This window comes from Paralichthys olivaceus, chromosome 15 (assembly GCF_024713975.1).
Source record: "Paralichthys olivaceus isolate ysfri-2021 chromosome 15, ASM2471397v2, whole genome shotgun sequence".
Taxonomy (NCBI): Eukaryota; Metazoa; Chordata; class Actinopteri; order Pleuronectiformes; family Paralichthyidae; genus Paralichthys; species Paralichthys olivaceus.
This window is the reverse complement of record NC_091107.1, coordinates 5,312,924-5,339,125: the sequence shown is the minus strand read 5'-3', so window position 1 is coordinate 5,339,125 and position 26,202 is coordinate 5,312,924. Positions and strand designations below refer to the sequence as shown.

Genomic DNA, 26,202 nt, shown 5'->3' with positions numbered 1-26,202 from the left:
AGTAAATATACATAGGCTCCAGTTTCATTAAGCACAACACAAGAGTTTAAATGATCACATTCTTATCTCAGAATAATAATAATCCACAATGACATGAAGTTTATCTTTGGAAAGAGGAGTTTTTTAGTTTATCCTCTTTTTTTAAAAGCTAAACTTGCTTTTTCCACTCAAAATTTTTTTTTTCAGAGCTTTTGAGTTATGTTTTATTCTTCAAATGATTCTGGCAAGTTGGAAGAAGAAGATTTATTACAGGAGGCGAGTGTGTTAATCAATCTATTTTCAGTGCTCTAGATAGTCATTTAATTATTCTGCAGAGCATATTTGGAAAGTTAGCCTGTTGCCAGTAAATCTTGCACAACTTAGTTTCTCTCATTAGACTGAGCCATCTTAAGTGTACAACCTGAAAGGTTCTGTGCAGCCTAATAACGGATGTAAAGCAGATTAGTATTGATTTCACAAACACTTTCAATCAATCTGCTCTGATGAGTCAAGTGAGGACAAAATCATCGCTGATGCAAAGTCTGCATCACCTGTTTATTCTCCTCCTGAAACCCCTTGGGCCTGTGTGGACGCCTTTTTAAAAAACGTAGCATATAAAACATCCAAATTCACAGCTTGGGCTTCTTAATAACTGCAAAGCCATGTTTGAGATGCCAATCATGCCCCTCCCAGACTATTTATGCTACAGCGCTCTCTGCCAGAAAGATTTTTTCTCCATTAAATACACTGTGGTTGGTTATGCCTGGAAGCCTGAGTGTGATAAGAAGAAGGGGACGGAGCTGTAATCATAGATGCTCTAATTAGTGCTTTAGGCCTCGTCTTCAGTGGCGTAGGCAGCTGAGACACAAATAGATGAACTGCTCATGATTCCACACACACACACACACGTGTTATCTGTTCATACTATTTGTTGGAATAACCGTGAGAGGTAGACAGCTGCACAAACCTGCTGGAGCAGTGATACTTCATAAGGTTGTTAATGACAACACTGCTTGTGGGAAAGCTCTGAGAGCAACCTGCCACATATAATGGTCTCACTCGTATTGATCCTGCAATTGCTGCTGCTTCGGTTTGACCTTTGGAGAGTTTGAGGAGGGAGGAGACATCAGCATAGAGCCACCTTAATCCCATTAGTGCTGCTCAATTCCCACATTTGAGGGACAACATGGACGACAGCAAGACAGGAAATGACAAATTGGATGCAGAGTTCAGAGGACGGGCGGAGATACTGTGGTGCTGAATGGATGAAGCTGTGAATGAAGATTTAAACAGAAAAGACTCATCACAGAAGGAGGGGAGAAGAGGAAGAGCTGAAAAGTGAAGATGTGTTAAAATAAAAGATTGAGGATGTTCCAACTTTTTTGCAAACATAGTGTTTGTGTTACTATAAGATCAACTTGAACATATGAAGACAACTCAAAAGCTAAGATCTGCATGAAAGTGTAAATAAAACATTTACACTTTTGTGATTTTAGCACCTTTTACAAAGTGTGGTAAAGATGAAATGGAGGCTGCTGCTTATTATCTGTCCTGTTGGTGGGCACCAGGACACACACACACACACACACACACACACACACACACACACACACAGACACACACACACGTTTGCATATAGCTACCATTATCATTTGGACTTTGCATTGTCTACATTAATTAAATACATTAACCCAAATATGGTCACATTTATTCTATGCATTCCACATTCTGACCACATTCATTTCTATATTCAATTAAATTATTATAGTTAACTTTAAGAATTTTATCTTTAGACTGGCATTTTAACTTTACCTATTGCTCAGCACTTTTTATTCCAGCTTGAGGGGAAGCTGTGAAACTTTAAACTCATCCTGAATCTGAGGGGCTGAGGGGTTTTTTCAGGCATTTCATCACCAAGCATTTATTTAACTTTTTTAATTTCCCAATTGGGACTTTCAATGAACTTTTTAATGAATCAATTCAAAGTATTTTTACACGTTAACCTCTAGCACCCTTGCCCTCACCAAAAACAACCTCATCATAACCATGACCAATTCATGCCTAACTCTTACCTTTATAACTTCAGTTCACATCTCATCTTTAACCTTAACCAGGAGATCAGAAATGACGTTGTGCCTCATTAGGAACAGGCTTTGTTCCCCATGAGGTCCTGACAAGATCAGTATTTATGCTGGAAAAAGTCCTAAAGAGGTGACGTGACACACACACACACACACACACACACACACACACACACACACACACACACACACACCTTTCACTGACTGCGGTCTATTTAATCTTTTCTATCTTCTCTCCTCGCACATTGTTCTCCATCAGTCCTCTCCTTGCTGCCGCGTATTCATGCATCCTTATTTTCCACATTCAGGAGCTCCTATTAGCCACCTCCGCTCCAGTCTGAATGAAGCATGTAATTAAAATCCAAGCCTGTCTGCTCTCTCTACCGTTGCCCTTAAATGTGCTTCTATCTCGACATGATCTTGACACATCTTTACTCACCTGAACCTCAGCGCCAGTCTGATGAGCACACACTGCTGCTACTGCTGCTATATGATAATATATATATATAATATAATATCGAAATACACTTTTTACGTTGAAGAATTAACCATCAAGGAGAATGAGGTGGATCGCTTATGTAAAATAATGTTTGAAGACAAATATCAAAACACATAAACACATGTTTTTGCTCCAGTTGCTTTATTTATTTCCTAAACCCACTGAGCATGCACCCAACTAAATGATTCTGTCATGCATCATTAGATTTTGGTAACTGCTTGTGTGTGTGTGTTTGACTTGTGATTTATTTCGTTTGGGCTCACTGTACCAGCAGGATAATGACTCATCTCCTGAAGAGCATCTTGGGAATGCATTAATATAGACCATCAATAAAATTCATGCGGTTACGAGGCGACAGAGCAGAGTTCTTCACAGTATCAGCATATTTGTGCTTTGCAAACGTGTCATGATGCAACTGTGTCACTGCACAACGTTCCCCTGAGTAACATTTCAACTGTTTGGAAAAGCTCCTTTGCTTATCGTGGCCTCTCTCTGTGTTAACACAGCACAGGCAACTTATTCCCCAGCTCACATTTAATTACAACTCAGTGTGGCGGGGATTATGCAAAGTAAGTATACCCGGCAACAGTGGCACACGGGGGTCGACTCCCGAGGTCTCTCTGCAACAGTTTTCACAGATTATTATTCATCATCATCATGGTTTGTAAAAAGACCAAACGGTCCACTGTTTAATACGGAGGAACCTTTTTCTGCTAAGCAATTATCAGGGGTGACACTTTAGGGATATGATTCCTCGCTATAAAGATGATTATTTACAGATTTATTGTCCTAATGTGCTACAAGTACTTTCTGTCAACTAGAATGGTGCTGACTAGATGGCTGATCTATATCTGTCAATTCATTTGGACTTAGTTCTGAGATATATAAACGATTGTTGTTTGCCTGTATCTACATTAAATCAACCTGAATTGTTACTGTAGAGCAGCTGGATAAATCCCACCCTGATATTAATCCACAGTTAAAGCTGTTAGATCAGACTTTGCTCTCGAGGTAAACAGAGATTATAAATGGATTATTCTAAGTTAACGGGTTGGGAGTAAAAAGGATTTATGACAATTAACAGAATGTTAATGTGCATATCGATAAAGAATGATGTGTGTTTGTAATTGTTTTTTAACAGCGGCTCTAGACACACACTGTTCATTACTTTGTTTGTTTGTTTGGGTCACAGTGATGTTTGTGTCTGTTCCTGTGGTTGTGTGTATGTAGTGAGGCTATTATTAATCCTGATCCAGTGAAAACATGCAAATGGTTCATCAGTGGCCTTTTTGACCATGACAACTGTTGTATGCGCACAAGTACATGTATTATGCATGTGCTGTGCACCTACTGTACATGTGCATGTGTGTGAGTGTGTGTGTGTGTGTGTGTTGCCGCCTGCATAAGCAGCAATATTAGCATTGATTACGTTCACATCTCTGCAGGTAATTGCCGTTTTTCTCCCTCCACCCACGAGACCTGCTGTTGGTTTGTTAATAAACTCTGTCAGTGGAGGCTGCAGAGTGAACACAGCGGCTGTGCTTTGCATTTTGAACGCGCTCTCAGACGTCCAGTGCGAAGAAGAAACGACTGTCATATTTTCAACTTTTATTTCTGCTTTGATGCAAATATTTCTCCCTCCACACAATTATGTAATTCTCTTTATGAGAATTAGATCAGGCAGGAGACATCGATTGTTAAACACTCTGCTCTGTCCTGAATATGCAGAATAAAGTCACTATTTTTGTGCCAATTGTTCAATGTTAGAAAAAATCGTCTGCTTTTCTTTAATGTCTAGACTTAATAAAACATCTATAAAATACTTCAGTTGAAGGAGACATCCTACACAAAATATCTTCCCTACGCTGCCTTCGTTGCATATGCCTTTATATAGGTTGCCTTCTTTTGTTCTTTCCCCAGCGTCACCACATCCTCCTCTACGTCTGTACTCCTTTCTGGAGAGAGCCCACCACTAAAATCCCCTGAGGTGTGTGCCTGAGCGTCTGGATTGTAACTCTGAGTCATCATAATACGTCTGCTCCTATTCTGTTTGCAGTGTGTCATTGCACTGTCGACTCTGCATAACACCCACTTTCTCTGTGTCTCACTAGAAGTGGTGAAGCAGCAGGAGCTGAACTGACATAAAAAGCATGAGGCTCAACTCACATCTTAATATTCATGTGTGATTTGTTTTATTTTTGCAGCTGTAACTCATAGATATTATTCATATTCATACATATTTCATGTATGAGACAAAATGACTCAAGATAAATAACCCACTTACTCATTTTCAGGGATTTCAACTGCTTCTCATCGTCTTCTTTAGTGAATGGATGCGGCTCAGCTGTCGAACATGACAATGTGTGGATCCCTCTTTCCCTTTGTTCATTCAGGCTGTTCATGGTAATTGACATTACATTGATCTGGTCTTTCCACACTGTTGTTAAATGAGGATTCACACTTCATTTGACTGTGTCGCTCAATGTTTTAACGGACAGATCCACACTGAATGACAATAACGTATTCCTCTGTTTCTAAAATGTAAATTAACGGTTTATATGAGTCAGAACAAAAAAGTGGATATTAGAAAAACATGACAAACATATTTGGTCTTGTGATTCTAATTCATCGATGAGACTATTTGACAATTTTTACGCCTGGGACACAAACGCTCTTTTAAATGTGTAATCATCCAAACTCATAATAAACCTGAACGAGGCCTGGATCTGGTTTATATTTCTTGTCTGGTTCCATGAAAACAATTAGCAGCCTGATGTGTGTAACTTTTTCACAGTTTACTGGAGAATGACAATGCTGAAATCCAGTCATTTAACTTGTGCAAATGGTCGATGCAAACAGAGATATTGCCACAAAGATCCTTCATACACATTTGTACTGCAGACTGCAAAATCTGACATGACACCTGTAAACCAAACATGGCAGACAAACAATTATAAACTGTGGAGAAAATGTTTACAAGTGACTTCAAGACCAGTGTGATGTTTCAGTGGAAAAGTTTTTTTTCTCCAAAGCAAACAAACAAGTAAAACTGATTTACTTTAAAGGTACAGTGTGTAGAATTTAGTGACATCTGGTGGTGAAGTTACATGTTGCAGCTGAACACCCCTCATCTCACCCTCCCCTTCCAAACACGACAGAGAACCTGTGGTAGACGTCAGCTGTCATACAGATTCAAAAGGTGTTTAGTTTGTCCGGTCTGAGCGACTGTTAAAAACATTTGCGGCCTCCGTAGAGAGGGTCCCCGAGGTGTAAATATAAAGTATTTCAATTTTATTCTGGGGTACAGAAAACTACAATTCGTATAATTTAGATGAAACAAACTAGTGAAAACATCATGAGGATTATTTTATATTCAATTTGTGCCAATAGATCCATTCTCCTAAATCTAACACACTGGACCTCTAAGTGTCTACTAGTACATGAAGCCCGTAGGAAGGAACAGAGTGAACATACATAACATTGTTTAACTGTGAAAACAGTTTGAAGTTACATATTTGAAGTTTACCTGGAAGAGGTGTTCATTCATTTGAACAGGCAGTCAATGTGAGTGCGCGTCACCGCTGACATTTACGGTAAATGTTAGTCGTCTACTATGATGCCTGTCAATTATTAGCCCAAATTACAGCTTCTTTTTTATTCTAACACAAACATTTAAAACGTCGAATGTTCATTATAGTGAAACAAATAATTAAACACGCACACAAACAGTGAACAGATGGAAAATACTTTGTTTAAATAACACACTAACTGGATGACGTGTGTGTTGTGGGTCCTTCGGACTTCCGGGTGTGTGCACACAGGCAGCTGACTGAGTCGCCTCGTAGAGAAAAATGTGAGTTTTCTTCACCTCGCGTGTTTAAATGTCTCTGAGTGTGTTCCACAGGAAGTGAGCCAACATGGCGCTGACGGTAACCGTGGTTTCGTTTCCGTCCTCAGGTCTAAAGTCACGTTTAAAATCACGCTGACGTCGGACCCCCGGCTGCCGTACAAAGTGTGAGTGTTCCCTGACAGCTCCGCAGACTCGCAGCTCCACACCTCCGCCTCCTGGTTTCTAAAACCACCCGTCGAGCTTCTGCCGCTAAACCGAGCTCCTTGTTGCTAATGTGGAAGCTAACCTGCTTCTTTGTTTTAACACTGTGGTCACATGAGAGAACATCTGTCTGTCAAACAGGTTGTCATGGGTGTGTGTGTGTGTGTGTGTGTGTGTGTGTGTGTGTGTGTGTGTGTGTGTGTGTGTGTGTGTGTGTGTGTGTGTTTAATGGCTGCTGAGCTCCAACATCTGCCACAACACGTGTCCATCTGTAAAATGTGACAACGCATTTGTTTGTGTGATTTACAGCTTCGTGATTCACTTCATATTTCCAACTCATCACTCACCATTCAGTTGCCATCTCTCATTTTTCACGTGACTCTGGTTGGACCGCCCATTTTTCATTTGACCATGTGTTTTTTTTATCCCTGTCACCCACATTGAAGGGACAGTTCACCCCAGAGTGAAAACGCACTCATTATCTACTCACCACTGTGGCCGATGGAGGGAGCGGGTGGAGCGTTTGAGTCCACAAAACACTTTTGGAGTTTCGCTTCTTCAAATGTTAAACAAACAACAGACAAGTCATTTCTTGAAGTGCGTAAATATTTGAGTCTCTGCCATCAACGGCCAGTCAGAGACGTGTGCGTATGATTTTAGGAAGTAGAGGCGGCCTCTTCATGTGGAGTATGAACAGGTTGTTACATCAAACTTCCTTAATACATCTGGTAATCTCTGCTCTTCACAATCTTTTGTAGCCACTGTACAATTCACTGTATATGGTCTTTGTGAAGCAGCTTTGATTGGTCTGACAGAAAGGCAGAAGACGCTGCGTGTAACTGAGAACATCAAGAAAATAACAGTATTTAAAGATCCAGTGTGTAAGATTTAAGTGAAAGGGATCTATTGGCAGAAATTGAATGTAGAATAATTCTCATGATGTTTTCACTAGTTCGTTTCATCTAAATTGTATGAATTGTAGTTTTCTTTACCCCAGAAAAGTCCCTTTATATTTAAATACTTTATATTTACATCGAGGGGAACCTTTCCGCGGAGGCCGCCATGTTTTTTTACATTAGTCCAGACTGGACAAACTAAACACCTTTGGAGTTTTTATGACAATTAAATGTACCACAGTTTGTTTTTCATGTTTGGAAGGAGAGCGTGAGGTGAGGGGTGTTCAGCTGCAACATGCAATTTCAACACTAGATATCACAAAATTCTACACACTGTACCTTTAAACATTGATCAGAAGAAGCAGTTTGTAGCATAATGGAAAAGTGTGTTTAAAGTTTTTGTACACAAGAAAACGTCTGATAGAGATGAAGGGAGCAGCAATGATAAATGAATTGAGGAGTTGTTGTCAGTAATGGTGGAATATGTGAGGAGGCGTATTGCATGTCAAGCAGTTTTGCTGTAATCAGCTGCCACCACCGTTTTTACTGAATGCATTTAATATTTCTCAGCGTGGCTTCATTTTGAAGTAAAATAACTGAAAAACATGACTGGAGGTCAAATCTCTGAGAGAGTTTAGAGTCTGTGCAGCTGCTGATGTCTCAGTAGATAAAAGGACGATGACGAAAGTAAATGAGGCGTCATGTTCTGAGATAGAAATGAACTTGAGCTCACTGTCGGTCTATTCAGCTAAAGAAGTGACCTCTCACTCTCAGGTGCTGGTTTCTGTTCGCTCACACAGCTAAAGCTGCAGCTCGTGTTCAGCTCCTCTCTCAGATTCTTCTGTTCTGAGTGTGTCGATTGATTTTGCCCTCCACCACCTCAGCTCCCTCCATGTTACCTTATTTAGCGACTGTATCACTCGGCTTGTTTTTTTATCGCACATCTCAGCAGAATGTTTCTCTTGGTTTCTGTTGTTGTTGCCCTTTTGTTGAAAACTGTTCTGCACAAGTCATTGGAGAAGCAACCAAGCGAAAGTGTCCTCGGAAGATAAATTGTTGTTGTGAAGCCCTCGAACACTAAGCAAAGCTCAGTTCAATTGGTTCATATATGACAATTTAATTTAAGCAATTCCTGCATGCTGGATTTTATGGTGTTTTAAAAATCCTGATTGTGTTTCATTGCAGACTAAGTGTTCCAGACAGCACACCATTCACAGCAGTTTTGAAGTTTGCAGCTGAGGAGGTAAGTTTTTTTTTTTTTTTGTCCTTCTAAACTGTACTGTAAATACACAATATAGTCACAAAGTATAACTCGTCCAACTGTTTTATATTGAGATCTCATGAGAATTAAGGTTAAACATATTGTAGATGGATATGGATGTACATATGGTGTAGGCTGTGTGTAAACATGTGGGAGATAATTTGTAGTGTCACCATCGCACAGCTTTGTTCCTCAGAGGGTGCTGATGGGTTTTTTCCATCTGCTCACCACATATGTTGGCTACAGTTCTTTTTGAAAACATATTTATCTATGATTCACTACATATCGAAAAATATCATTAACTTCACAACAAGATTTAAAATTCATCAAGTTCAAGATGAAATCATAGAATTAAATAAATTGGTAATTAAAGATAAATAAGTGGTTACCAAATATGTTATATGATTGTCATCAAGGATGTTTTATGTGTTAATGATGAGACATTAAAATATGCCAATAAATCACTTTAATTATCATAAAAACTCAAAAGTTGTTTAGTTTGTCCAGTCTGGAATAATGTAAAAAAAACATGGCGGCCTCCGTAGAGAGGGTCCCCTCGATGTAAATATAAAGTATTTGAATATAAAGTATTTAAATATAAAGGGTCTTTTCTGGGGTAAAGAAATCTACAATTCATACAATTTAAATGAAATGAACTAGTAAAAACATCATGAGGATTATTCTACAATTAATTTCTGCCAATAGATCCCTTTCACCTAAATGTTACACACTGGAGCTTTAAATGTTGATAACCAGTTTTCATCAGGCTCTAATCTCAGTCTGACCTACAAAGCTTGATAATTGCTTAAATGTGGTGTCAGCAATTACACATGAAATTAAGTCTCAGCGCTGTGAGTGTTTCAGAAACAGGAATACGTCACCTTTCTCAATTGTATTTTAATCAGGGCAGTTGTCTGTGCAGGTTGTGTCATGTCCCACATGTCACATACTCAAACCCACAACCTCTTTTTAGGCTTGAAGTCGGTTTTCTTCCATTTTACGAACATGAACACATCAGCAGCACTGAGGCTGAACACATCCTGACTGAGAACTGTGGCTGAGGCTGCTGAGGCTGATGTGCTGTTTTTATAATGTGCAGACAGGGTGTTGACGTGCTGCTGTTGAGAACCAGCACGCTGATGGAGCATCATTTTCACATTTCATATCTGGGCTTGTGTGGTCTAATGATGGAGGCGCCATTAACCCAACAGAGACCGCTGAGTCAGATCATCTTTGATATTTTAATCAAAGCACTGCGCTGCAGCTCTTTGTTTGACAGAACCTCACTTGTCAAAGTGGTCTGTAATGTTAAACGTGATTTAGCCGATCCATATTTTACCTTTATCTAGCAGGTGTTTATCTTAATTCCACGTTGATCGATATAAGAGCCTGATCGATTTATAGGTTAACCAACAAAATTGTCAGATAAGAGCCTTTCACAGACATTACGTTATCAGAGGTATGTTTTCAGATCTACACCAATATGAAAACTTTTATTTTAGGGATTTAAACCATGCAGAAAAGATAATATAAAAAATATATTTAGGTTCTTAATTTAGGTTCTATGCATTTGGTTGTATTTGTCTTTTCTTTTTATCTATGTATTTTTAAAAAAAAGCTTATGATTAAAGTGTAAAATATTAAACCACAATTACATTTCTTTGTCAAAGATGTTTTGTAACGACATTTTAATAATGTGTCGCTCATATCTATACACTCCCCAACATGATAACACTAATGATATAATGTTGGTATCTGTCTGGTTCTCGTCATTGTAACAGTAGCTGACGTGATGGAAACAAACAGAGAAAACCTACATTCAGAAACCAGCGGGGAGAGATTCAAACACTACGATGCTTCTTTTTACTTAAATCCTTAAACAAACTGTCTTTTATCCTCCAGTCTTATGTGACATCAGACAAAGCTCCATCCACATGTGTTCGTGTTTGATCTAACGTGTCTCTCCTGTGTGCTGCATGTGGTACCTGGCAGTAGTTTGCTGAGCTGCACTTTGCTAACCCTATCTCCCTGGCGACAGACTCATCCCTCCATCTTTTTTCAACAAATCCCAGCAGCCCACATACCCCTCCCATGAACACTGGAGTAGGATGTGTATTGTGACCAGGCTGAGTGATATTCTTCCAGAATTTCAAGCGTGGCTATCTTTCCCTCAGGCTGTCTCCCTCTCGTCCTCTATGTGTGAGTGAGTGTGTGTGTGTGAGTGTGTGACAACCATAAAAGTTGGCAGACAGCAGACTAAAAACAAAACACACTACACAGCAGTTTTCTCTTTCTTCCAGACTTAAATTTCTTTTTGAAGACGTGGTAACAGCAGCTCCTGTTTTTCTGAAGCTGTCGCAGAACAAAGTCGGTGTATCTCTTTGCGCTGACTCAGTGGATGAAGCTTCTCGTCTTGATGATTTATTCACACTTTGTTTTCAGCCCAAGTGAAGTTGGGATGCAGCGTGTCCTTGATTGTTTAACCAAAATATTTTAGTGCTGCTGAAATTCCCTGAAATGTCGAAGAGTAGCTTCTGTTTCTCCAACTTGACTGTGATCTTTTTTTTTTTGATTATTATTTTTTTCCCTTTCACAGTTCAAAGTGCCATCAGCAACCAGTGCAATAATTACAAATGGTGAGTCAATGATTTTTTTTTTTTAGCCGTCTTTACCAAACTCACTGCAAAAGTGAGACATTTACTAGACGTATCTTACACCAGAGAGCGACCCTCATTCTTGAGATGGAGATGTTTGGAAACCCAGATAAGATTTAAAACCTCAGCACCGAGCTGGAAGGATTTGCCGGCGCTCTAACAAAATCAGGGAGAGCTTACGACAAGTCTTTGAACTGCAGAGTGACGCTGAAATAAGGTGATAAAGTAAAGACTGTCTAATCAGATGATAAATCCTAATGTTCAGTGAAAGATCCACCAGCCAACCTACAAACTGTCACTTCAACAGTCATCTGTTGTTATTGTACATGTTTGTATTGCTACTTAAAGCCAAAAGGATTTTTATTTAAAGACTCGGTGTAGTATAGATTTCTGGATCCGCACCCTCGATACCCTCGCCTGTATCCTGACCCATATCCACCAAGTTTCATGGTAATCTGTCCAGCAGTTCATAAATAATCTTACTATTAAACCAGACAGGTGGGAAAACATATGGCGGAGTTAATGAATGGAAAATGTAATGATGTAGTAAATGTTCATTTCCTGAGGTTTTGAAGGAGAATTTCTGGGATTCCTTCTCTTTTTATTTCTAGAGGCAGTTTTCACCATCACCGTCTCGGAATGAGAGTATTACTCATAACTTACAGCAGCTCTAATTAATGGTAGCCTCCATTTCTGCTTTTAATTCTACTTCACCTCTATTGATCTCTATCGGCTACCAGCTGGAGTTGTAAAAATGCTGATGCCACTTATCTCAGCCCCCGAATCGCACTTTGTTTGCTCATTAGAGACGAGTAAGCTCGGGACTCACAGCCCTAATTAAAGATGTACGATGCTGATGTTCAAAAACATGCCTCTTATTTTACTTGATTTACTGCTACTGGTATTTATTTTTAATCCAGTTGAAATGTGAGGATTTGACTCGATTTCACTTGGAACGTGAAGTACCGAAGCTAAAATTAAACTAAATTTAAGCTGTTTGAAATCTGGCCTCCAAAATAAAGAAAGAGTTTCTATCAAGTACCAAACAGATGCTAAAGTAACCTGAGGCTTTAAAAATGCTAACAAAGGAAAGCAGATGCAGAACAACTGTAACAACAGGTATATTCAATTAAATTAAGTTGTGGTTGTAAGATGGATGGAATTCATGAAACTGTGAAGCATGATGGTGTTTGTTTCCCTCTGTGCCGTCAGTGTAAACATGTCAAATGTATTTTCTCACATTATGTAGAGGTTACTGATAAAGTGTGGAAACATATTGCTCATGGATTTGTATTTAAATGGATGACACACGGCTGCAGTTTTATATCAATATGATTTTTAGTTCTCCAGTTGCAGAATTAATAAGTGGTCCGTTATTATTCCAAATGGAATTGCCTGCTGCTGAGGCACGCTCCCCTTTTTGTTGCCTCGTGCAACATCATTATGGATAAACTGATGAAATTGTAAATAGTCTTTACTTCTGCGCTGCTCATTTGCATGACAATCTTTTCCTTTTACACTGCTGTTGTTTTCTCTCTTTGTTGCCTTGCAGATGGAATAGGAATCAACCCTGCCCAGACAGCAGGTGAGTTGTTGCTTTGGAGCCTCGGATAATCTTTGAAAAGATGCTGTCTCTCAACATTTTATTAGTTCCTTCACAAAATAGCCTCTCGAGATGCTGTGAGAGGTTTTAATTCTTCTATTCAGTTGTTTTTTAAGGTTCTTTGAAGCAACCTCGGGGCTTCTCTTTTACGCTATTCGCCATCTGTCAGTGTATTTTAATCCAATAATTAATAAAGAACTAAAATAAAGCTTCTTTCACAATACACTTTGGTAATGCTGGTGGCGATGTATTTATTATAGAATTAATATGATTACTTCGATAAGGCTCCCAGAGGAAGAGTATGTGGAGCATATGTGGGTGGTTCCACGAAGGAAGGTTAAGAAATTGAAAGATTAGCACAGAAATCCTCACTCAAGGCGACGTCACAAATCAGTCTGGGATGCGGATCAGTTACTAAAGTCAGGTTTGAAACAGACTGTACATAATGATGGAGGGTGAGTAAGAAATAAATACATTCTCTCAAACTGAAGCAAACCACAATAAGCCTGACCAGAGTCTAGACTTGTTTGATGTTTGAATAAGTTTCTGTGCTAATCTAACTTGATTTTAATGACATCTGCTTTGTAGAACTGAATTCTCTCTCTCTCTCTCTTCACTGACTGCATCTGTGTCTGAGCTTCAGAGTTGTTTGTCTGAAACTGGTGTCAACTGAGTCATGAATTTAGATGACGCGCCCCGAGAGGTTGCATTTAATGTTAAACTAAATTAAAAAGTGACCTGACTGGAGGCGAGCTAGATGCACCAAGCTGTTCAGTCTGAAATAACTTTGACCTGAGATTCCCACATTATTGCTGAGCCTCAGTGAACCACTTTTTCTCCTTGTCAGCCTCCGTGGTGTTTCCCTGAGGTTCATGCTCTAAGTGTAGCCCACCTCTCCTTATGTAAGTCCTTATTTTCAACAAAGCCAGTTAACAGATGACTGGATTTTCTGCACAGAGCAGGATAAGGTAATGTATGCTTTCACCAAAGGCAAGATTGGGTGTTCAATGCTCAGAGAGGAAGTGAGTGGTGGGCATTCACAGCAGCTTTTTATCTGCGAAACATCCATGCTGTGTGCTGCCAAGAATAGCCTCAGTTCAGACACCTCTGTCAGATTGACTTTTTTCACCCAGCCACCTCATGTTCATGGGATTGAGTACAGGCTGGAAACTGATGCGGTGTAATTTCACAACCATTTTCTCTTCACACGTCGTTATAAAGGCCCACGGCACACGTTTCCAGTGCAATAACAGAAGCGCACTTACACTGATGATCCTGGGAATGAGTTATGTAGGATCTGTCAGCATGATTGCTGACTGGACGAGTCAATAAATGAATTAGCTTGCTGTGGGTCCGTACTGCAGGATTATAAATTATTTATTCACTTCTTAATAAATTGATGCTGTGGACCGTGGATGCTGTAGACAGACAAATAGGCTGAAAAATGGGCACCAGAAAAAAAAAATATTTTTCATTTTAGACTTATGTCTGACCTCATTTCTGAAATCTCTGAAATGAATCTAAATGAATAGTTGTAACCAACCATGTAAACAAATCTATTAATCACTGTATCAACTTTCACAGCAACACTTTGCAACTTTTTGCCCTAAAACAACTTCAATATGAGTTTGCTGGTTCACACAGAATCAGGTCCAGCGAGGTCAAGAGTAATGTTGAGCTGTAGAACTTAAAAAAGACCAAACAGTCATTATAAACCAGAGTTTATATCCAATAATCTGCAAGAAACTTCAAATATGAAGAGTTAGGTTCAGGCAGCCGGGGATCATGGGTAATATCCATCGTTCAGTTGTGTTTCAGTTCAGTGAGAAAGTTATTTCTCTACATGAAATCAATTTAATCGCTCAGACATAGAACCCAACAGAGTTCATCACCACGTGTGACTCCAGGGGGCGCTGTTGCTCAGTAAAAGTTACATACTTTTGCTTTAAGCTTATTTATGGTAGATTCAACACAGATTTTAAAAAATAATAACATTTTCAATCATATTTTCAATATTCATCATCCAAAAGATGAAATCTTAACAGAAAAAGTAGCAAATAAATAAATGACGAAATAATGGAGGAAGAACTACAGGTGTATATTTATGATGAGTTATCTAGTGTTGCTTTGAAATGTTTTCACCTCTGTTCTGAATATACCATCATTTCTGTATCTTTTGAGTAGAAGTGTGTTCCACCATGTTGAGCTGACATCTTGTTTGCAGCGCAGCTGCAGTAGCGACTGTAAACCCGCCCTCTTAAAGCAAAGATTATAAACTGGGATCTTCATGTGGTGCTCTGTCCTGTGTTGCAGGAAATGTGTTTCTAAAACACGGCTCGGAGCTTCGCATCATTCCCAGAGACAGAGTGGGAGGACAAGTAGACTGATGCTGCGTTTCCTCGTTGACGGCGTAATGACTCATCCGGCAGAATCATATAACACTTGAGACCCGGGAAACTCCTCAGCGTTTGACGTAATTATTTCTGTGGCCCACAACTGACAGTGACTCACATGAGAATATATATATTTAAACTTGATGACGACTTGCACTCACACTTGCATGGTCCCTGCTTCTTCAGTCGTTTTATTTCCATCTGTTAGTGTTGTTCCATCTGAAGTTTGGAATGATTACCCAGAATTCCCAGAAATTCCATGCAATCATTGTAGAAGAGCAGAGCAGCTGCATCGTGGGATACGTTTTAACAAAGATCAAGAAACAACTGAGTCAACAGTAGTTTTTCTACCTTTGTAAATGACAATAAACAATCAGTATGACTAACAGTACATGCTTTAATTTCTTTTTAATAGCAGTGTGAATATATTAATGAATATATTAATGTAGACGATAAAGTTTGACATGCTTTTAATGACCATTTTCTTGAATGTTGATGTTGTTAAAATGTCTGTTCACATTGTTTCTTTTGCTGTCCGGCATCTATAATAAAGATAATTTCATTTCATCATCCATAACTAGAGGAGCGTATCTACAGATAAGAAAATATACCGGCTAACGTAACGACCTGTTTGTTGAGCTGTGTCACTGTGCCAACACGTGGATCTTTGCTGCCCTCTGCCAGGTTACATTCTAACATCAGTTTGTCCTCAGCCCACATGCACTGCTCTGCATTTAAAACCATGTGTCGTGTCCCGTCGTCACACAGTAAATTACCCTGAGTGACATCAAACTTTTTAATATGCTCTGCTAGCTTAATTGGGAGCCGAGGAGCAGGTGGTGAGAAAACAAGGCAGTGAATTCAAAAAGCTTCGATTAAAATCCACTGAATGTGTCTTGATCTGAGAATTCTGGCGCTGGTTTCTTCCTGGGAAATAAACAAAGTGTTTGATTGCTGTTTTTTTATTCACTTGTTTCTTGGCACAATTCAAATCATATCGAACAGAAAATATACTTTCAAATTACGTTTGTCCATGACTAATAGACCAGCAGGTTGCTTTATTGTTCCTCTCACTGATTAATGAAGGAAGGCAGATTAATATCCTCCTCCACATTCATCACTATCACCTGAGAAGGTCTGAATCATTTGTGAACTTGGTGAAAAACAAAAATAAATTTCATATCTTGGCAAAGAGAGAACAATGAAGCATGTGTGCTGTCATACACAGGAGATAACACACCTTTATGTCTCGGCATCCATTAGGATGCAGGCTCAGATGGCGGGGAGGAGCAGGAGCCCCGTCACAAATGGATTTTCTCATATATTTTAATCAAAGTCACCATGAGACTCATTCACCTGAAGCCTGAAATGACTAAAGACCACAGAGTTCCCTGAATACCACAGAGTTTTGGAGTCACCGCTCTGAAAAATCTTAATTACTGCAGCTGTTTGTGAACTAATATGAATGTGAAGCAAAAAGTTCAGTTTGAATCTTTAAAATCTGAATATTTGTTCACAGAGCAGCACAAATATTTGTGTTTCTTTTACAAAGGATAACAAGGTTTCATTTATTTAAAAAAAAAAAGTAAGGAATCAGCTCATTCCATCACCCTCTGATTTTGTGCCCTTTCAGGCATGAAATTAAAAATTTCACTCTTAAACAAAGTGGGTGCCTCCATTTAATCATTATAAGCAATGATGTAGAAAGATGCTTTATTATCACATTCCAGGTTGAGCCCTGTCGGGACGAGCTGCTGCTGCACCGTGCAGCACTGTGCCACCTGGACCAGGGAGAAATAAAGTCTTCTGATCCACTTCTCTATCAGCACCAACACTTCCCCAGGCTCCAGCAAGTCCATCATGGCTCCAGGGGGAAAATCCACATGAGAGAGATGATGCAGCAAACGGCCAGACTGGCGGCTCTGTCGGGGAAAAGATGCTTGGGGCAGATGCCACGTCAGAGGATGATGAGGCTGAGAGTCAGTGTTTGGGCCCGAGATGAGAGGAGAAGCAAAGAGGAATCGTGGAGGAGGAAATGTGGGAGGACACGTGGTCTCCTTATGTTCCTTAATGACTGTTATCATGTTGTTGACAGAGTTGATTGTCTGGATCTTGCTTCCTCAGGCCTCTAACCTTTGACCTGTCCAGCTCGGTTGTCTCTGCCTGGAGACTGAGCGCTCGCTGGCTACATCTGAGGGTGGCGTCAAGAGGTGGATCTCCCACGCCAGTTTCTCCTCCTCGGCCTCTTGCACCTGTCAATGTCCCCCTGGTGGCTTGTTGTTGTATAGGTTACAAACCCTATCGCCCCCATGTTAGCAAATGGGACATGGAGCAATTTAAAAAGCTCACATTAAGTAATTAAATAAGTAAATATTATTTGTTTTTGTAATCCATCCAGTTTTTATTTACACTGGTGCTTCGATATGACCTGCGTGTGTTATTTATTGTTTCATTTGTAAAATAACAAACTAATTGTAACTGGACCTCCACGGTTTTACCTGCTGTTACAGACTTCGGTCACAAGGTGTCAACATTGAGTAATGTTACCATCACTCCGCGAAGTGCATCATGGTCCTTACTTCCTGTTTGACAATGTGGACAACTGCGATTCATGTCTTTGATGTTTTGGCGCCAGGGAGACGACGGCGTGTTAAGTTGTGAAACCTCCAGAACGTCCCACGTAAGTTTGGAGGAACTGTTCGTTTTTGTTTGTCGTGTTTTTGTTCTTGAAAAATATGAAGTGAAAAACAGCCACAGATCGAGAAGCAGAAATAGACCAATGGTTAAAAATGAAAGGAAGCTACAAGGATTCCTGAAGTTGTGGAGTTCCGTTGAACTGATCGGCAGCCCGAAGCATCATTTAACTAGTTCTCATCACACTGAGTGTTCGTGTTTCTGATAAATGTTTTAAATCGTTTGATGCGAGAAACATCCTGATTGACAGCTGAGACTCACTCATGTTTCTCACTCAGCGCCATTTTGTAGTAGTGTCCAAATATTTAATGACATTTTTTATACCATACATAGTGCACTCATTGTTTCCCATAATGCATCATGAAAAGTAGTGTGCAACCGACGGTCACTAACCGAGCAATATATACCATCATGCATTGCGTTGGCGGCTGAGGGACGAGAGGAGCGAGAGCAGCAGGAACAGGCTGACAAGTCGTACAAATGGAAATACGAGCCGAGCATCACAGCGAGAACTTGTGATTCATGATCTGAGCTGGTGAGCGGTTTAAAGAGTAGTTTAGTGTCTCAGTTTGAAGATGGTTGACACTCAGAGGAATGTGATGCTGACACAGGGATGACACATTTATATGAGCTGATCACATGAATCTCTCCCACTGACTCCCCCATTTTCTCCTCCCAGATCCTTTGGGCGCCCCCGCTGGTTTATGAATGACCCGTTGAGTGTGCTCCCCGGGCCTCCCATTAAAGACAGCCAATCTAAAATGAGATCTGATGGTCCTCCGCAGACGCCAGTGGAGATTAGACCAGCAGCACTGTGGCCACAGGTCAGTGAGCCGTGTGAAGAAATGAACGAACCAGGGAGTGGAAACTATCTCCCCTCTGACAACCCGTCCAGCTCATTCTCACACATCTGTCGCTCACACACATGTGGCGCCGTGCAGGTGTGTGTCTTCCATCACAACACAAACACAGCCAGGTGGTTCGCTCTGCAGGGATATTGATAAAAAGCCATGTGAGACTCCACGTCAAGATTATTTATTTATATTAATGACCTAATTCTGCCCCCTTCTGTCTTAAAATAAGCACAGCAGCTGGAGGAAAATCCCACAGAGGAGCACAGGCACTGTTTGGCTCTTCCTCTGCACATTGACGCCATATTAATCTTGATGGAGTTCAGATATTTAGGCAAGAATATGACGTGCTGCTATTGTATATGATTCAGAAATGAGACAAGACTCAAGGAAGATTTGTGTTTATCATAGATCTGAGAATCTGAAATCTTTTGGGATAAAGTACAAGTGGATAATTAGCGTGGATGCAAAGCAAGACTGCATATTTTGGTTTTAAAACTAAAAACATGCCCAAACCCATTTTTTGCCAGTTATTTTGAGCTGTACATTCATTCAGTTTTCTTGTCGTAAATCATTTAAGAGACTTTTTTCCCCATTTTCTACTTCGATATTTAAGTTGGCATTTTTATTTCTCTGCTCACGGACAAATTGATTTGTCACCGATGTGACTTTTGATAATAAACCAATGTGTTGTAAAGAATAATAAACCTGCCAGTTCTAAGACATCCCCCCCCACACACACACATTTTCACAGTTATTTAACACAATGTCACTTTTCAATATGAAATGAATTAATCCTCTTTGCTTCTGAAGGGCCTGTGAAGGACGGAGCTGGGAGGCAAGAGGAGTTTAGATTTTGAACATCAAGGTTTTATTTACTCAAGAATTAGTTAGTTAGCTGGAGCAAATCCCGGCTGCCAGAGGCTGTGTTCACTCTGGACGGGTCGCCAGGGCACCACAGGGCCGACAAGCAACCAATCACACTCATTCAAACCACAGACCAATGCTGTGAGGTGCTGCCCACTGTACCACCGTGCCATTATTGGAGTGTTTTCAAAAGCACAAAGCCTATTTTGCCTATTTTGATAGTGTTTGTCGTACTGTCTCACTCCTGTTGCTTCCTGGTTCTGATGTGAACCACGAAACATGTGGGACTGAGCGTATTTAGAAATAGTTTCATATTATTCATATTATTCAGTTTGTCCGAGATCGTGTATCACTGCATTCTTCATAACACACTTGAGACAACAACATTCACATAAAAAGCTCAATGATGTATTTTAGTTTGTATTCAACAACAACAGGCTGCGACTTTAAACCATCTCCACTGTTTTTCAGTTTAAAAACATTTTTAAAAGTCGTCTCACTTCTTTAAATTACAGTGAGTGGTCTCTTCAATCAGTTGAGGCAGTCCCACAGCTAATCTTTTATAATCCCCTTCTCTCTTTGTGTCTCTTCTCTCTCTGCATCGACGTGTGTAACAGGCTTGTGGGAGTGTTAATAAAGCGCTCGGAGAGTGTGTTTTAAGGACACAACAGCCACAGGCGTGTTTAGCTTGTTTGTTGTTTACCCATGAAGCTTTGGTGAAAACGGAGAGAGCCCGTCTGCTTTTCCAACAGCAGCTTATTCAGTCAGTGTGATGGGGCATGATGCTGCTGAGGGTGCTGAGACGTAGGCTGCTTAAAAACGGCACAGCTACTTTTATATCTCTGTTGTTCTGATCTCTTTAGACATGGCGGCAGCAGCCGAGCTCGGTGGATGTCACTCTGTCGGGTCCAGACTGAAATGTCTCAACAGTATCAGATTCTACAGTCACGGTTCCCTGACGATGAATCGGGTCCCTGACGTTTCATGTAGCGTTAATTTGAGATTGACTTTTTAGTTTTTAGTTAAATGTCTTGACAACATGAAACTCGGATGCAGATATTCTCAGTTATAGTGATTATTATATTTTATAATATAGTTTGACTATCCCCTGACTTTCCCTCGTCCACCAGCAGGTTGATGTTTTTGGTTATAACATCTCGGATGCATTGCACCTTGAGATTTGGTCCACGTTCATGTTCTCCTCAGGATGAACTAAATCACCAGGGCAACCTGTGTGTGTGTGTGTGTGTCAGAGAACAGCTGACTGGAACAAAGCAGATCTGGAGTAGAGGGAAAAGGGGTTGTAGAAGATGCTGTTAACTTTGAAACCAGCTGTGTGGAGTTCTGCTGTAACACTTTAAACTTTGTCATTAGTCATCCAGACTCTCTCTCTTTTCTTTTATGGGGGGGGGGGGTCTTTTAAACACTGCTGCTTTCACACAGTTCCTGAGCAGCATTTATCTCTGCAAGGTGGACGAAATGATGACGCCTGTGTTAAACGAGATGGTGGGAAATGAAACATGGATAAACCTACAGAGGCTTTGACGCCTTCAGCCGGGAAAAACTTTAATATTCATGTTGAGGTCTGTGGAAATAATTTAGTGTCACAACACTGTGATGCCTTTTAAGTCCTAATTCTTAACCCGTTGTTGCTTTGGCCTCGTTTGCCAAGAACGTTGTGTTTGCATCAGCATTTGTTAGTTTGCTGGATACTTAAAAACTACTGGACAATGGGAGGACGTGGTCAGGATGTGATATCGGGCAGGAAAGTACCCTCTCACATTTAGCTGGTAATGGCACTTTATAAATTATTGGTCGGGGGAAGGACTTATTAAATCTTATTCAGGATCTGGGGACAGATCCAGGAATGTTTTCCACATTGTGAGATAGGTGTTATTTTCTTTTCCGCTTTTTCACCATTTTCCCAGGGAACAATTCATGGCTCTTGATGATAATCATCAGGTACATTCAGGGGACTGATATCTTTGGTGCAGCATGATTGAATTGAAGTGGACTGTTGGGCTGTAACAGAGGTAAACGCTCTGAATCCTGTTCTAGTAAATGTGGAGGATTTGATAACCAGCAGCACTTTACTCCTGAGCTGCTGCTGCTGCTCTTTGCCACCAGAGAGCAGTAGTCTAATAAAAAAAAAAACACAATTTATTTCCCAGATTATTCAGATTTAAATCATGACTCAATTTAATTGATTTATTTGTCTCATTCAAAGCTGTTATTATTTGTCTTTAGGTAATAAGCTAGAAGTTAATTAGCATGACAGCAATTATCCAGCCTTAGTTGAATCTACAGTGTAAATAAATCTAATTAAATAATATTTAGTCTCAGGAGGAATGTGAGCTGTTTAATTAGTTCTTCTCTCTGGGCCTTGTTTTCTCATCTTTACTTAAGCTCCATGAGGTTTATGTAAAAATAAAAAACTAAGTTTCAAAGTCTCAAAAATATACAGAGAAGCACAGCAGGAAGTTTTATTGGTTAAAAACGCCCCCTCCTCCTGCTCTTCCTTTCCTCTCCCTCTACTCTCTCCCCCTTTTCCTCTCCTCTTTCTCTCCTCTCGACTTCCTCTGCTCTTCCTCTCCTCTCTTCTCCTATCCGCTACCTCTCCTCTTCATCTTCCTCTTCCTCTCCACCTTCTCCTCTCATCACCTTGATGGAATCACATGAGATGGAGAGAATTTGCTCTGCAGGGGGGGAAATGTCACAGAGCCAACCAGCTGGAAACAAATATTTCAAACGTGAGCTGTAAACGAGTCATCAGTACTCTGGCTATTCTGCAAAACACACCAGTGATTATCAGCGTGGGACACAGAACTACAGGAGCTGGTTGTCCTGAATAAAGTAGATGCAGAGATTTTGAAAAGTGTCTTTTTCTCACAGTGTTGTCAGAGATGTAATCCATGAGAAGATTCACTCACAGCTACAACAGATATTTACCCAATCCTCCTTTAATTCCCCATAATTAACCTTGTTCCTCTCACTGAAAGTCAGAGGCCTGCTGGAGCATTGTCATCTGTGTAGTAAATGAGTGTGTGGAGACGCAGGAACAAACTGGCAGTTTCACCAGACAGTAAACGTTCGGCAGGATGGCACTTTGTGTAAACTCACATGCTCATTGTGTCGGTGATTACAGAGCAGCGGCGGCACTGACAGGCCTGTTTGCAGCAAAGAGTTCCTGGTGTGTGCTCTGAATGCCGACATTTTCACGACTGGAATATGGGAACAAAGATGGACCAGATGTGAGTGTGTGTGTGCTTTTGTCGGCGCTCGTGTGAACATGTGTGTTTGTGTGCAAGGGGGAGTTGGGGCTGTTGGGGGGGGGATTCCCTTCACACTTTCAGCTCCAGACACACACACACACACACAAAAAGTAATTGCAGGCTGGATCTGCAAAAATCATCGGTTTCACCCGTCGAGTCGTCGCTTCTATGCGTGGGACTCCTCAAGACACAACAGGTTCCAGGTCTCAGTTATGGAGTCGGTGAGGAGGCGGCAGTGAGTGACAGGAGGCCCACGCCTTTCATACATGTTTAGTGGTTAAAACATGAGAGTAACAGCTGTGTGATCGAAAACCAGGGTGCTTATTACGCTGAACGGCGCCTTCAACAGAGTTCTATGACTTTAATGGGTTATTGTTAACGTTGCTTTTATGTGTAAGGATCATTTAAGTGTTTTTTTCTAGTTGAGGATGATTCGTAGCTATTTTATATCCTGTTCTCCAGTTTAAAGGAAAATAATTCATCATATTTTACAATCCAATCTAATTTTTTACTCTTTACACTTTTGTGCGGCTCCAGGAAGTTTTGATTCACTTCTTCAAACATTGCAAGATCGAGCATTTTATCAACATTTCCCTTGATTTTTCAGAGAATTATTCATGGACCTTGATGAAAACAAATTTTTAGCTGCTGCACAAATACCTGTAACTACCACCGATGTGTAGATGAGATAATGTGAATTCAACAATTTCTTTCTTCAGTAGTTTCAGATCTATGTTTGGATATTATGCTCTTGTGAATTTAAATGGGGCTTCATAAGGGGGCGGTTGGGCCTTGGCCTTGAATGTCTATATGTTTTAATATGGGGAGGCATGGTGGTGAAGTGGTAAGCCACAGTGTGAACACCGGTTTGGCCCGGGGTCTTTCTCTCTGGAGTTGCATGTTCTCCTTGAGTCTGTGTGGGTTTTCTCCAGCTTCCTGCCACAGTCAGAGACATGCAAGGTTAGTGTGAAGTTAACTGGAGACTCTAATTTGACAGTAGGTGTGTATGTGAGAGTGAATGGTTGCTGCTCTCTACATGTCGTGATACGCTGGTGACTTGTCCAGGTTGTACCTTCCCTCTCACCCAATGTCCAGCTCCCCCCGTGACCCAATTTTAATGAAGTAGAATAAAAAATTCTGTCACTTCTACATGAAATACAGTGAAGACGGAAGTGTTCATCCAAATATACTTGTTTTATTCCCACCACTCTATGTATCCATATATTTTCTGTGCCGATAGATTCCCTGTATGAATACATTTAACGCGATGAACATTATTCTTTCTGAGTCATTTATTTTATGTTTATTAAAATGCAACAAGGAGTAAAAAAAAAAAAAAAAAAAGTAAACATCCTGTTTACCTCCACTGCCTCAGTCGGCTTTGTCAAAACACAAGAGTCATGGTGTAGTTCAGTCACATTTCAGGGGCTCGGCCCTCGGTGGCTCCATCTTCTGCTCACAAGATAAAGTCATTTTCTATATATTCAAAGGCGACACTAATCTTCAGCAATTAACACAGAGAGAGAAATGCATTTAGACGAATGAGCTCCTGCTTTGCAGTAATCCTGTGTGTTGCATTGGTGAATATTCCTTTGACTTTAAATGGCGACTGTGGGCCCATCACAATGTCTATTCAAGTAAATTTGTCTTTATGGTAAGCAGGGAACGACACATTTTTTTATGCAAATGCACCAAATCTGATGGGTTCCTCGCCCTCGCGCTGTCTCATTACTTGTCAGTTTTTCGAATCTCTCTCGTAGGCTCAAACACCAGAAATCACCACGTGCGGCCTTATCACAGCCCAGCAGCTGCTGTGAAGAAAGAACCCAACACTGCACCGTACTTTATGAATATGTCATAAATCTGAGGCCGGACTTTCCCCAAAAAGTTTTTCAAAGTGCTTCTTGGTAGGTGATGGAAATGAGCTGCGAGGGACGAGCCGGAGTTTGGGTGCAAATTAGTCAAATGAGACGACAGCCGATGTTTGTGAAATACCAGACGTCTGAGGAGCCAAAATAATACACATGACTTATAAACAGCTGTTCATCATATGGAATCCCTTATGTGTTTATCTATAGGAAGTATTTTCGTGGGAAACAAACACTGCAGATGAACGTTCCAGGTGAACATACTCTCTAATCTTGTCAGCCTGATAATAATAATTCATACATCCATCTTTTGTTCCTCATCCCTCCCTCTGTGTCTCATCAGACTTTCAGTATTCAGTCTAATCTGTCTGGATGTGCTGGCTCTTCACAGCACATCCAGCGTGCTCATGTATCCGCGCGGCATCTCTCATGTGAAGTCACAGGCAGAATCCTGCAGCTCATGTAAAGAGTGCGACAGCTGGAAAAGCTGGGGGTGCCATGTACTTTGAAATAACAAGGCACCAGAAACCCTCTAATCACCTGGCATTTTAAGAGTGGGTGGTGAAGAGTCGAGAACAAAATGTAGTCATGAGCAGCACTTCTAACGTTCAGGAGTTTTTAAAATTCAGGGCTGTCGGGCTCCTGAGAACAGTTTTTCAAATATTCATGTTTGAAACCTGGTCCTGATAATTCCTCTGCTTGTATCCAGTTTGGTGATTTATACAAAACGTTTAAATGAATTTAAATGAAGGACCCACACCGGCAGCAGTGTGTGTTATCACTTTTATCACATTTTTATCACATTTTCCCACTGTATTGTAAAAATAATTACACCTTTCAAATCACAAGGACAAGGTGCTTTACAAGTTAAGAATGAAAGACTGAAGGAAAACAATAGGAAACAAATAAATTCGTCACAACAGAAGAGCACAGATAAAGAAAGAAAAGATTTTGCAGATGAGAAAACAGTAAAAACAAGTTGAAATAAAACATTATAAAATGCTTATGATGAGTTCAGAACTAATAAAGAAAGAAAGCATGACTGCAAAAATGTGTTTTCAAGAGAGATTTAAAAGCGGATCAGGATTTTTACGTAGGTGCCCGTTATGAATGAACAGGCCTTTCAAAGAGTCAGCAACAAAATCTTAAAATTGAATCTGCAGGTTTCGGACGAGCTGTAATTCATATAGATTGGGTCGTGTTTGTTCGAGTATAAGAACAAAATGTAAACTT

The 26,202-nt window shown here is 40.3% G+C and overlaps 1 protein-coding gene and 1 long non-coding RNA gene across 2 annotated transcripts; both read left to right on the top strand.

Moving 5' to 3' along the window:
• The first annotated feature begins 6,307 nt into the window (after positions 1-6,307).
• ufm1 (ubiquitin-fold modifier 1) lies at positions 6,308-15,994 on the top strand. Its single transcript, XM_020097005.2, has 6 exons — positions 6,308-6,412; positions 6,517-6,573; positions 8,692-8,749; positions 11,364-11,403; positions 12,974-13,006; positions 15,338-15,994. Coding segments are annotated over exons 1-6 (264 nt in total). The 5' UTR covers positions 6,308-6,410; the 3' UTR covers positions 15,412-15,994.
• Positions 15,995-17,951: 1,957 nt separating this feature from the next.
• On the top strand, positions 17,952-19,683 carry LOC138404841 (uncharacterized). Its single transcript, XR_011238604.1, has 2 exons — positions 17,952-18,097; positions 18,791-19,683. It is a non-coding gene; the product is annotated as an uncharacterized lncRNA (long non-coding RNA).
• Positions 19,684-26,202: the final 6,519 nt, after the last annotated feature.